Source organism: Macaca nemestrina, chromosome 1, assembly GCF_043159975.1.
Source record: "Macaca nemestrina isolate mMacNem1 chromosome 1, mMacNem.hap1, whole genome shotgun sequence".
Taxonomy (NCBI): Eukaryota; Metazoa; Chordata; class Mammalia; order Primates; family Cercopithecidae; genus Macaca; species Macaca nemestrina.
Genome location: NC_092125.1, coordinates 230720630 through 230733489, shown reverse-complemented (window position 1 = coordinate 230733489; position 12860 = coordinate 230720630). Strand labels below are relative to the sequence as shown.

Sequence of the window (12860 nt, the reverse complement as noted above, 5' to 3'; positions counted from 1 at the left end):
TACAGGCGGGAGCCATCACCCCCGGCCATCCTCATAATTTTTTTAAATTAAAAATCATAGATTGGTAATTTGGTCAGGGCACGCAGGAGCCTCCAACCATGAGATACAGTTTACCCCCTTGAAATGGGAAGGAGGAAGGCAGGGCGCTCCTTTCAGCATTTCATAACCAGCTTACAAAAGACTCCCAAAGCATATTCAAGTTGCTTTGATTCCCATTTTACGGGGCCCCCTTTGGAACAAACTGATCCTCTTCTTGGTGAAAAAAAAGGTTTAAATTCAACTGTGCCGTCTGAACCCCTTCGCAAACCACCTGTCGGGATGTGTGTATTCCTTTCCTGCTCATCACAGGCTCACTTTACTAGAAGAAGCTATTTAAGAATGATCAAGGTAATTTAACTGTGGACCCGTCCTTTACATTTTTATAATCCAGATCCAAACCACACAACTAGAAACAGATAAGTGTACACAGAGTTTTATTTCGTGTCTGATCACTGGGAAGGTGACGGCATATCGCACACAACACAATCATAAAACTTAGGCTTAATAAAAATGCTTCAGCCGTGTGCGGGAGGAGAAGAATGTGGCAAAGCCCGGGACTCCAGCGGGCTTTTCCTCGCTCTGCCAGAGGACAGGACTGTCTGCAGTCTGGGAGCCTGACTGTGGTCTCCTCCAGCCGCTTAGCACAGAGGAAGCCGGGAAGCCGGGAAGCCAGGCCGGCCAGAGGCAGGCTCGTGAGCACAGGCGTGCACAGGGGAGGGAGAAAACAGACCTCTGTCCATACCCCAGCACTGCAAGTCAGGGTGCTGGCCCTGCTGGCATTTAGAGCACCATCACCACTACATGCTCAGCTTCTGGGCCAGCCTCGGGGCTGGGGGGATCACAGCGCTTTCCCACACTCACAGCGCGTGGAGACAGCAAGGAGTTAAAATGAAGCCGGGAGCAGCGCGGAGACCCAGCCGCCTCGCCTCCGGGGAGGTCCCGAGAGCTAAAACCAAAATGCAGGGGACAATCCTCAGACCAACTCCTCTCTCTCTCCCAAGGCCAGGTGAGAGGCAGACTGGGTCACCAGGGGAATTTGCTTTTGGGAGACGGTTTTGGAAGAATTTCGATTCCACTGGCTGCTTTCACATGTTTTGTGAGAAAAGCGTCTCGCACAGCAAACTCAAGCACAGTTGAATTCTGAAATCCAGAATGGTGAGCGATTGAGTTTTTTTCCAGTAAGCACATGGAAGGAGGGTTCACCTATTTGATTCAAGCCTGCCTTTAAAGTTTCTTATACTGGTCCAAAAGAGACAAGAAAGCCCAAAAGTTCGCTTGATGGAAAAAATTCATTTACTCCAGGAAAGAGAAAACAGGAAGAGCCGCTGCTCAGATTCACCCCAGCGCCTTTTAGTCTGCAGTCGGGTGATTCCCTCCTGGTGGCATTTACGTGGAGTTTTTCGTCTATGTATATTGTTAAATTCTATGATTAAGCGGGAATGAAAACCGTACCACTTAGAGCTTCATATTCGAAAGTCGTCTCTTTTCTTGTGAATTGATTTGATATTTTAAAAAGCTTTCTTTAAAGACCTGTAAGGAGAAGGTATCCCAAAGCTGGCAGCCATTGTAAATTTAAATGATTTCTGTGTCTTAAAGAATATTGCGGGGGAGCAATGATATGAATTTTCATAAAAGGCTCCGCCTGAATGAACGCTGACACACCCCGAAACCCCAGCCTGACTCTAGGCTTTTTCGCAGGCAATTTCTCTGCCTTCTGTTGAGAACGTGGCCATTTATTTGTCCCAGAACTCCGCTTACCTACAAGAAGCCGCCTCTTTGTGTCTGGAAAGTGATAAAAGGGGGAGAAAATAGGCAGGGTCATGCTAAATACAGTTTGAATTCCGAGGACCCGTGTTTCGTGTGGTTCACCCGTGTTCAGTCAAGTCATTGTTGTTACAAAGAGAACCTGAAGTGTTGGAACAAGGACTTAACTTCAAATCCAGTCTGTTTGGCGTCATTATTTTTTAAAGCCATTTAGAGCAGACATTTATTGGCGCTAGTAAACTCAGCTGTTGTTAAGAGGGTTCCCCACCCTCTCAGATCCTTAAACCAAAGAGAAAATTCCAGCCTTGCCGGTGCAACACAACCCGGGGACTCAGGCACGACTTCAACAGCCTAGCGGACGCAAGTGTTTATAAAAAGGCATAGATGCTTAGATGCTGTCGCTTAAGAAAATATACTGTTCTTCTTCCTTTCTGGGGGCCAGTCCCCCTCCCTGAGGCCGCTGCTGGGGGCTAAAGGCTATCAGAAACTCCAGACTTTATTTTTGCTTGAACAAACTTCTCCCACCATGCTGCCTTAGTGCGGTCTGAGCAGGACCCACCGCGGGTCGCACAAGGAAGGAGGATTATAAGCAGACGGCAGGAATGTGTAGGGAGCTGCAGTCATAATTTATGACAGGCCCTGCAGGAAGGGGCCTGCAGTACAGTAAATGCGCAATTTGTGACGCCCTCGAGCCAGGAGCCGGCCCAGGCTGGGTCCGCAGACGCCCGGTTCCCACCGCAGCCGGCCTTTGTCCCGGGAAGTCGCCTGACCCCGCCGGCCAGGAACAGTGGCGTTCTCGGCGCGTCTGGCTGATAAGGCCTTTGTGACACCGGGGACAGGCTGTAAAAACGCAGCCGGCTTTTGTCTGCACCTCAGCGCCGCTGGCAAGGGCGGGGCCTGCGACTTCGGAAAAGTTTGCGCGGATTCCCGTTCACCTCTGACCCCCAAAGCAGTTGGAGGCAGGTCGGGGACCCCCGCCCCACCCCGCCCCGCCCCGCCTCGGGCCCTGCGATCAGCAATAATAGCGATTAATTCCGACTGCGGCTCCAAGTTCCGTGGCCAAGGCGCCCTCCTCCTGCAGGTCCCGGGCCAGGGAGGGGGCGCCCGCGGCCCAGCCGCCCTCCAGCCGCGGCGGCTCCAGGGCAGTGTCTGCGCCGGAGGGCAGGGTCTCCCGGCACATCTGGTGCCCTCGGAGCCGGAGTGGGGTCCCAGGAGACACGGGGGCCCTCGGATTGGGGGAAGAGGGGGGAAGGGGTTTCCTTCCGCAGCCCCGTGGATCAGAGGAGGGAGGCTTGGCGCCCTCGGAGCTGGGGTGGGGGATCCCTGGAGGACCAGCACCCTTGGGTGGGGGGCATCCCAGGAGATCTGGCTGCCCTGGGAGGGTAGGGTGTAGAGAAGGGAGTCTGGGCGGTGTCCTGGGAGTGTCTGTGGGCTTCAGAGAGGGGATGGGTTGGGGGCGGGGGTCAGGGGAGTCTCGCAGGCTCTCGGAGGGGGCCAGGCGGAGGATCCAGGAGGGCCGCGCCCACCCCCGGTCTGCCCACCAGCCCTCTGCCCGCCACTGGAGCGGGGCTGAGCAGCGGGGTGGGCCGGAGGATGCCAGAGGTCTCACATCAGGACCCTCCATGTTGGGGGGGGTGCGGCCTGGAGCCAAGGGGCCGGAGGCCAGGGTCCACATCACCCTCTAACAGGGACCCTTGAGAAGCCTCCGATGCGCCCGCTGACCCTCCTCTCTCCTGCCCAGTGCCCGGGCCAGGCCACCTGCCCCAGGGGCGTCAGCCAGGCCGGACACTCAGCAGCCCCTTCCACCTGCGTCTGCTACAATGCCACCCGCAGCACGGCTCACAGGGTCACCCGGGCTTTGTCCCAGCTGCCGCTTCTCATCCTGCACTTTGGGTCCAATTTTCTAATACAGTGGCTCAAGTTTCTTTTTCGAAAAAGAGACAATTATTCAGCCACTGTGTGATTTTATTTTTTGATAAGATGATACAAAACTGGGGTCCTAATAACAATGGGTTTAATTGAAGAAGTTACCGTGGGCCAATTTCTCCTCTCCACTTTTACATCTCCTCATAGTTTTAGCAACTTGTGACGTGACGCACCCTAAGGGAACTTCACACACTGCTGAGGGAGGCTGTGCGCCTGCTATCCTCCTGCGTGCAGTTCCTGTCTGGGTGTCTTGGGAGTAACAGACACTGGGCGTTACAGTCATGCTGTGGCGTCTGTGTGTCCTTTGAGAGTTCCTTGGTGTCATTCTGGAGTCAGTTGGGACTGGCAGACTGTAGTGAAATCCACAATGTGGGGGTCATGGGAAGGAACATGCAGGGGCCATGCCCAGCCCTGTCTTGGGGGTGCCCAGCTGTGTCCAGCCACAGACCCCAGCCAGGTCCAGCTGCTGGAGAGCCTGGCCTGACACAGGATGGTCAGTGGGGATGGGAGTGTCACCCACAAGGAGGGCCGTGTCCCCTCCATCCCTGGGAGCTCTTCCCTTTCTGAGTCTAGAACCACTCTGTTTTCTTGGAGGAGCCTCAGCCCCAGATCCCGCAGGGGCAGGTGGATTTCCCTTGGGCTTCTCCCCAGCCTCGCAGCCAGTCCTCCGGCCAGGCCTGCAGGTCCCTGGAAGCTCCTCAGTTACTGTGATCAGAAGAGAGTCTCAAACACCCACATGTGCGGGGTGGGCAATGATTCTCCCAAGAGAAACACACCTACCACCAGACACTCCCAGACCAAAGACGCAGGGTTTCTGGTGTTGGCGGCACAGCCCACGCCCTGACCCAGGCCTCAGATGGCCCAGCCTCCCCTTTCTGAGCTTCTAATTTTCTTCATCTCGACCACCACGTCCACACCCCAAGACAACCTCCTCTTTTCAGGAGGCCCCTGGCAAGCCACGGTGACACAGCCCCCAACAGCACTGCTCAGTGAGTGGAGTTCCAAATGGAGGTCCCCTCGCCCCCAGGGCTTGACCAGGCTGCAGAATCTACCTGAGCCCACCAGTTCTCAAGGGTGTCCTCCATCCCAGACTCTCGCCTGTGGGGTCAGCCTCAAGGCGCCAAGTTGACAGTGGGCACACAGTCCTGCCCACCCCAGCCATCCTGGCTGATGGCATCCCCGCTCATGGAAGAACCACAGCCCTGTGTCCTGACCCACTGGCCAGGCTCAGCTCATGGCCACTTTCAGAAACAACCAGATTCACTCCACACCCTGAGCTCCCCGTCCCCCACCACCACTGGCAAAGGGTGTCTCACTTACATACACGAAATTGAACAAAAGAAACTTGAGAACCCACCCAGGTGGGCTCTTGGTGGAAGCAGGGCTCTGCTGTGCCCCCAGGACACCCCCAGCTGGGAACTTTGATGCGGATCCTACCTATTTAGTCAGCCACCCCCTTTATGAATATCCTAAAACCCAATAAAGCAAATTAAAAGGGGACGCAATTCCTTCTGTGCATACTCCGCAAAAGTTCTAGAGGAGACCCTCTTGGTGGCAATTAGAGGAAAATCAAGTGCAGGCTGAGCTGCGTCCACAGTGTGAGGGCTGAGTGTGCACTGAGAGGCTCTCTAGACACCAGCAAACCACACTCACCCTTTCTCTCTGGTCTCTCCATCCTAGATTTACTATAAAGTCATTAAGGACATTGAGCCAGGTGAGGAGCTGCTGGTGCACGTGAAGGAAGGCATCTACCCGCTGGGCACAGTGCCGCCCTGCCTGGACGGTAAGACCCCTCCCCCGAACTGGGCCACGGCCCCTGGGAGACCCCAGCCCACCTGGAAGAGGAGCAGACGCCTGGGAGGACCCAGGGCCTCTCATCACCTCAAGCCACCTAATGAGGGCCAAGCGGCCCCCAACTGCCGGGTGCCTCCATTTTTGCAGACCCCAGGCCGGCAGAAATTGCCTGCCCCCACAAAGGCTCAACCTAATGGCTTTCTTGTTCCTCTTCCCTGGGGCACCCAGGAGGTGCACCCAGAATTTAAGAAGGGCTTCGGGCAGTGGGCGAACTGATACCCAGTGGATGACAGCTTTGCAGTGTTAGGGTCCCAGGTGATTTTTTTAAACTATGTTTTATTATTGCTATTGTTCTTATTAGCAGCAGCAACAGCAGCCTTTGCTTTCCCCGGTACTTAAACGAACAAACACCAAGCCAGTTCTGTAGCTTCGAAGCATTTCTGGCTGCCCCAGAGCTCTCTGTGCTGTGGAAAGATTTTGTTTCATTGAAGAGAGTAGATGATGGCATGTGTGTCTTTCAAAGCAAAATATGCATCTGTAGCTAAAAGTCCAAGAGAAGTGTGAGGGGAAGTTTCATTCGGCAGAGGGAAAATGCAGGGTCTGAGGTGGGTCTCACAGTGATGCGGAGTTGCCCTGCTCTTCCGGACTGGGCTGTGGGAAGCCTTCCGAATTTCCTTTTCCCTAGATCGGCCAGCCCCTCTCTGTCGAGTAGAGGCGGGACAAGTGAGTTTCCCTTTCACCTTCCTCTGCACCCAAGTACAGCTGAGAGGATGCCTGAGAAAATTCCAGCCCGACACAGATGAGCTCTTCTCAGATGAAGGCTCATTCCTCTGTCCCCGGCTCTGTCCTCTGATGGGGGCACAACTCCGTCCATGGAGGGCTGGGGGCAGGGAGCAGCAGGGCAGGGATGGTCACATCATGAAGCCATGTGTCCATTCCCCTACGGGGTCCTGGAACAGCTGGCCAGGAAAGGCTCTGTGGGCAGCGGGGCCCTGGCCCATCGGCTCCATGCCGGTCCCTCTGAGCAGACGGCTCCAGAGTTCGAGCCTAACTGCTTTTCTTTGGGTGAGACCCCACAAGTGAATAGGAACGCAAGCTCCCTCCTGGCCATTTCCAGAGCTGGTGATTCCTGCTGGTGCTGCAGCCTGAAGGGAGGCTGAGTTTTCCTGCTTGCTTCTTGGACCTCCCCTCCAAACACACCAAGGCTTAATGATTAATGCGGTTCACTGCAAGTTTCTCCAAGGAACCACTCTGATTTCACGGTGACGGAATGGTGCTGGAATTAGCAGGAAGGCTTTGAGACCAGACATGGAGAACTCTGCCTTCATTTACCCTTTCCATCACCGAGCGTGGCCCAGCTAGCGGGGTCCTTCCTTGGTGCAGTATCCGTTCATGTCCCTGAGTGTCCGAAAGGAAATGACTACAGAATGACAGTTTAACAAGCGGAAGCCTATCTGCACTGTCCTCTAAAGTATGGTTTTATTTAGGCCGTCGAGAAAAGAAAAATAAATTGCTGAGATCTGGGTAGCAGGGAGGAAGGCCTCATTTTCCTTAAAATAATTATTGAAAAGATCTATGAATCTCAGATAGCACACAAGAGCTCCAAGAGACAAATCTACTTGACTTAAGGAGAGTGCTTGACTATGGAATTTCATTTGTACAATGAAATTTCTTTCTTCCAAAAGGTTTTTTAAAAACCTTGATTTCTGCTCCCCACCCCCCTCCAGCCCCGATATTAAATAACCTGGGTCTACATTTTCCTAATAATTTATCAAACATCTGTGGGCTAATTGCTTGCCACACATAATAGCCCAACATCAAATATTTGACTTTCCCTCCTCTTTCCTGTCAAGATCATGCTTCCCCAGTAACCGCCTCCCCCACCAGTTAAACTCTGAATCGCACAGAAAGAAAATGCAAAAATGTTCCTCACTAAGATAATTATCATAAAAAATCTTTTATCCCAACCCCAGCTCAATGCAGCCAGCCCCTTATCACTGCAGGAACTTGGAGGAGGCTCTTGAGCTCCTTTGAGCCTCGAGTCTGGTAGATTAGTACATAGACGCCACATAATTGTGAACCCCTCGGCTCTCCGGGGCCATTAGGCACTGATTTATTTTTCTGTTACATTCCTGCTCTGCCATGAAAGTTGCTGATGGAACTTCAGATAGGCAAGCGAGGCGCAGATATGACAAACAAAATGTGAGTTCACCACGGCGTTGGCTCAGCTGGCGTAGGTGACAGGTGGATGCTGTACAGCAGCTCACACACCCCCGCCAGATGAAGAGAGTTTCATTTCCGATCACTGTTTTTTGCGCTTTTGTTGGGAGAAGAGGGCTTGGCTGGAGACCACGTTCAGGTAGCGAAGAAGACACAGGAGACCCTTGGGGGCCAGCCTGCTTCGGGAGAACCGAGCCTCTGCCCCGCAGTCCCGGGGCTGGACACATTCCCTCTGCAGAGCTGCGGCTCTGTCAGGAATGCAAGGCCCATTTTCACACAAGTGACTCAGACCATGGGGAAGCCACTTTCAGATGCATTTGACTTTGTGTTTTGTTTTTACACTTACAATGGAGACGAAAGAATTCTCTTTCGTGAGAACTTTTTGCTCTTGGGAGAAAATAAAGAAAGTTACTTCCATTCCAATACGCTTTTCTTTTGAGAGAGCCTCCTGATAATTTGCTTCTCCTCGCTCCAGAAGAGGCCAAGAGGAGGCAATGCACGGGGCACAGAGCGAATGAGCTCAGAGCCAGCCAGATCGTGAGATCAGAGATAAGAAGATGGGAAACATTATCAGAATAGGTCGTGTTCTTTCAGCATTTCTTTAAGGCAGAAGTTTCTTGTGCCGAGAAAGTGAAAATGCCATAAACTACCCCCGCTTCCGGCCCCTCCACGAGCCCCAGGGGTGTATTCGGGGCCAGCCTTACCTGCCTGGAAGACAGCCGGGAGACCCATCCACACCACTCAGTAAGGGCAGGCCAGGCTCAGGTGTGTCCTGTCCCCGGCCCTGTCCTCTGATGGGGGCCCAGCTCCGTCCGTGGAGGGCTGGGGGCAGGGAGCAGCAGGGCAGGGATGGTCACTGAAGTCCGCTCCATCACGTCCAGGGCACCCTCCAAAGCCATTGGAGTGAGAATCAGACTGGATTCTCACTTGCAATCTAAATTTTTATTTTCATCCCAAATTCTAAATGAGAACTGGAAAAAATAAGTTGGTCAGTAATATGAGTAGGTGGGGCTGGCATTTCTTCTTGTCTTTGTTTTCAAATTTCAACTTCTGTGATTGTTCTTCACTGGGTCCAGAAAGAGTAAAATAAAAGCTGGCATTTCTAACTGAATCACGATGCTGGCTGGAGGCCCCCATCTCAGCCTCCTTCCAGCCGGGGGCGTTGGAATCCACCCACAGGCAGCTCCCCGGGTCTGCGGGTTGGCTGTGCTCCGCAGTGGTCTTGGCACCAAGATCTGCAGGGCTTGTTCCCCAGTGAAAATCCCAATTTCTGAAGACAAGGGAAGGCCTGAGAGGGCGTGACGGTGAGCATCCCTCTGTCACAGGCTCACCTCGCTTTCCCCAAAACCCTCAGTGGGAAACTGGGGCCCTGCCAGCCCTGCTTCCTGGGCCCCAAAACCATGGGCAGGCTTCAGGCCCACCTCTTCCTTGAAAAAGCAACTCAGTCTCACCCAGCCTCAGTTTGCCAGTTCTGAAGCGGGCATGCGAATACCATCGCCCTTCCCTGGGTGCTCGCAGGTCCGTGCAAGGCTTCAGTGCCCGGATTCTCTTAAGCTCTGAGGACAGGACCTGCCACGTGGGGCTCCCACCAGACCCCAGGGGTCAGCCTTGCCGCCCACATCACTTGCACATTGAGCACTTTCTGAACAATCTGCAGGCCTGAATCACATTTCAAGGTGGCATTTTGTAGACTTCTGGGGTGAGTATTTCTCACCCACCTCCTCCCAGTCTGTGCACCCTGTCCAAGGATCCCCCCAGTCTGTGCACCGTCCAAGGATCCCTTCTGTCTGAGGATCTCTCCTGTCCGAGGATCCCTTCTGTCTGAGGATCCCCCCAGTCCATGCTCCCTGTTTGAGGATCCCTCCATCTGAGGATCCCTCCTGGCAGCTCCTAGGTGGGTTTGGTTTGTTCAGCGAGCGTCTGGGAAGCTCTGAGTGGCAGCCTTCCCCGGAGAGGTTTGGGACGGAGGCTTCCAAGCCCCAGAGAACAGAGCTGAGGTGTGGACGGCAGTCCTGTGGGAAGTGGACTACGCAGGCTCTGGGAATCCTCTGGCTTTTTTCCCTTCATGATCTTGTTTTCCCCCAGACCAGTGCTTTCCTGAGGTTCAGGTTAGCGAGCAGGACCAGGATACCTGGACACCGGCTGAGAACGAAATCTCAGTGTTTCACGCATCTTGACCGGCAGTGGTGCCCGCCCACTCACCCCCAGCGCACACACCCCCGGGGCTCCTCTCGGCCAGGCACCCCTTCCCTGTCAGCCAGATACTCACCTCTGTCCAAAGACAGCAGTGAAAATCACATCTGGAGAGCTGGTGTCTGTGCCTTGGTTGGCAAGGGTGGGGGGGGAGGTGCCATCCAGTATGCCTGCTGTGGTCTCTCAGGGCCAGCACCCTGATGGAATCCCCACCTGGGCACCTGAGGCTCAAGGAGCCAGGCTCTGAGGACTCGCCAGGGGTGCTGGGGTGGCCCAGGCCAAATAGCAGCATCTACACCCTTAGGCTCAGGGAAGCTTCCAGTCAGCAAGGAGGTGCCACTTCTGGCAACCCCCGCACTGCCCAGACTGCAAAGCAGCCCACCCTTTCCTTAGGACTCTAAAGGCCTATGACCATGATGGTCTCTCTGACACAGGGAGGGGACAGGAAGTGACGGCCCTCTTCCATCTGCCCCCATCCCCTCCTCTCCTCAGCAATCCTTAGGTTCAGGCCTTTGAGCCAACGTTCAGACCAAGTTCATTAAGACTCTGCTCAGCGCTGGGCACTGGGTCAGTCCTTGTGCACATGCATACACACCCAAACACACATTCCCACAAGCACACAAATGCACACACACACATCACATGCACACACACATCACATGCACACAAACACAAACATGCACGTTAGCATATGCACATTCATATACAAGCATGTGTACACATATTCACATGTGCACAACTGCACACCCATTGGCGCACACACACACACAGACAGGTCAACACACAATGTGCATGTTCACACACGTTCACACGCACATGTGTGCACATCAAACACACATGCACACATAATACACGGTCACCCATGCACACAAACATATATGTATAATATGCACTTATGCATACATAACACAAATGCACACACATGCAGACAGAAACACATGCATTCACACTATGCACCCACATGAACACACGGGTGCTCACATACCTAAACACAAAGGCATACACAAACCACACATGTGCAGGTATGGAAACATGCCAGTAAACACAAATATTCACACATGTAGGTGCATGCAGGAACACACACCCTCACACACGTGCACATGTGTACCCATGCAGCCCCACACAAACATGGGTGTAAGTGCATAGACACGCACACACAGTCACACAAAGGTGCACAAATGTGGATGCAGATATGCTGATATTCACACTTACATGTGTACACACAGCTGCATGCTCACACCCAAGACGCCCCCGTGCACCCACACACTGGTGCACACACCATTGTTCAGTTCGTTTGGGAAAGAGCTCAGTGCCAGCGTTCTTTCCAAGCTGGGGGCTGAGGCGTCTTGCGGGGAGGGGCCTCCTGTCTTAGACGGAAGGCTGCGGCCCAGCTGCTGCAGGCAGGGGAGGCGGGGACGGGCCCAGAGCCCCCCACCAGGATGACAGCTCCAGGCCGGTTGTTTGGCTTGGCAAGGCGGTCAGGATGCTGCCTCGTAAACTTAATAATAGCTGCCCCCCTTTTAATTTGTTTGACCTTGACGACAATAATTTATTATATGCACTGGAGCTCTGTCATCGTTTTTCTCCTGATTCATAAACAAAGCACTTGGCCCGGCTTCCTCCTCCACTCCCAAGCTCGGGGCCTTCTCCAGCCCACGGTGGCTGCCTGAGGCACAGGCAGGGCCGGGTGTCACTCGGGGCTCCCGCTGAGGCACAGATTCGGGGGTCCTTTGGTGCTGCCCAGGGCTGGGCCCTGGGGACTCCACATGCCTGTTTCCATGGCAGGCTGGTGGGCCCCAGGATGAACCTTGGCAGGAGGCAGAGCAGGGCTGGCCAGCCTGGGTACAGGTCCTGGGGCACCGTGGTGAAGGGGCCAGGTCTCCAGAGTCCCCTAGGAGCCCTGGGCTGGGTCTCTGGCTCTCTCACCACCGCCTCGTTCTGTCTCTTGCAGAGGAGCCCACGTTCCGCTGTGACGAGTGTGACGAACTCTTTCAGTCCAAGCTGGACCTGCGGCGCCACAAGAAGTACACGTGCGGCTCGGTGGGGGCTGCGCTCTACGAGGGCCTGGCTGAGGAGCTCAAGCCCGAGGGCCTTGGAGGTGGCAGCAGCCAAGCCCACGAGTGCAAGGACTGTGAGCGGATGTTCCCCAACAAGTACAGGTGCTGCGCCCTCCTCTGAGTCTTCCCCACCTCCCTTCCCCTGCCTCGCCCCCCAACAGGTCCCCCTAGTGGGACACACCCTGGGGGATATGCACCCCTGGGGGGACACTGCAGAGCAGGTGCAGGGTCCCGTGGCCAGAGCCGCAGGTGTCCCCTGGCTCTGACCGCAAATGTCCTGGCCCCAGAAAGCCACCTCCTAGGCTCGTGGCCCTGCCTACCAGCCCGCTAGGGGGAGAAACTAGAAAGGAGAAAACTCAGGCCAGAGCCGAGACCTGCAGCCGCTCAGCCCAAGGCTACTTCTGTAATAAGGTCCTAGGCCGGGATGGGGGTGGCAGCACCCACCACTGAGGGATTCATGGCGGCCCCACCCTCTGGACACAGGAACGACTCCCTCTCAGATGGTAGGCAAGAGCGGGAAGGGGTCACCCCTATCCCCAAGACACCAGCCCTGCTCCCCCACCGGATGGCAGCGGCCTGTCCCAGGAGGGGCTTCAGAGACGTGAGCGGGCCCACACTGGCCCTCCCCTGCCCTAAGACCAGGCAGGAGCCAGGATCTGGGACCTGGGCGGCCTTAGGGACCTGTGACCACCTGGGAACGACAAGATTCCTGGTCTCTCTGGGGAGTAAAACCAGGACATTCAGTCCAGTGCTGCAAGGAGCTATGGAGACTTTTCCAGCATGGGCCCCTCCTCCTGCCTTTGAGGGTTTCCTCCAGGACAGCCTCGCAAAGTCAGAGCAAAGCCCATCAGGCCACTAACCGCCTAT

The 12860-nt window shown here is 54.8% G+C and overlaps 1 protein-coding gene across 7 annotated transcripts in view; it reads left to right on the top strand.

The window, feature by feature from the left end:
- The window catches only part of LOC105496680 (PR/SET domain 16), a 364998-nt gene that overhangs the window by 318426 nt on the left and 33712 nt on the right, over positions 1 to 12860 (top strand). For all 7 annotated transcript variants that reach the window (XM_071067547.1, XM_071067538.1, XM_071067522.1 and 4 more), the window contains 2 exons: positions 5410 to 5512; positions 11888 to 12095. In XM_071067547.1, coding sequence (XP_070923648.1) covers positions 5410 to 5512; positions 11888 to 12095 — 311 coding nt within the window. The remainder of the gene's footprint in view (positions 1 to 5409; positions 5513 to 11887; positions 12096 to 12860) is intronic.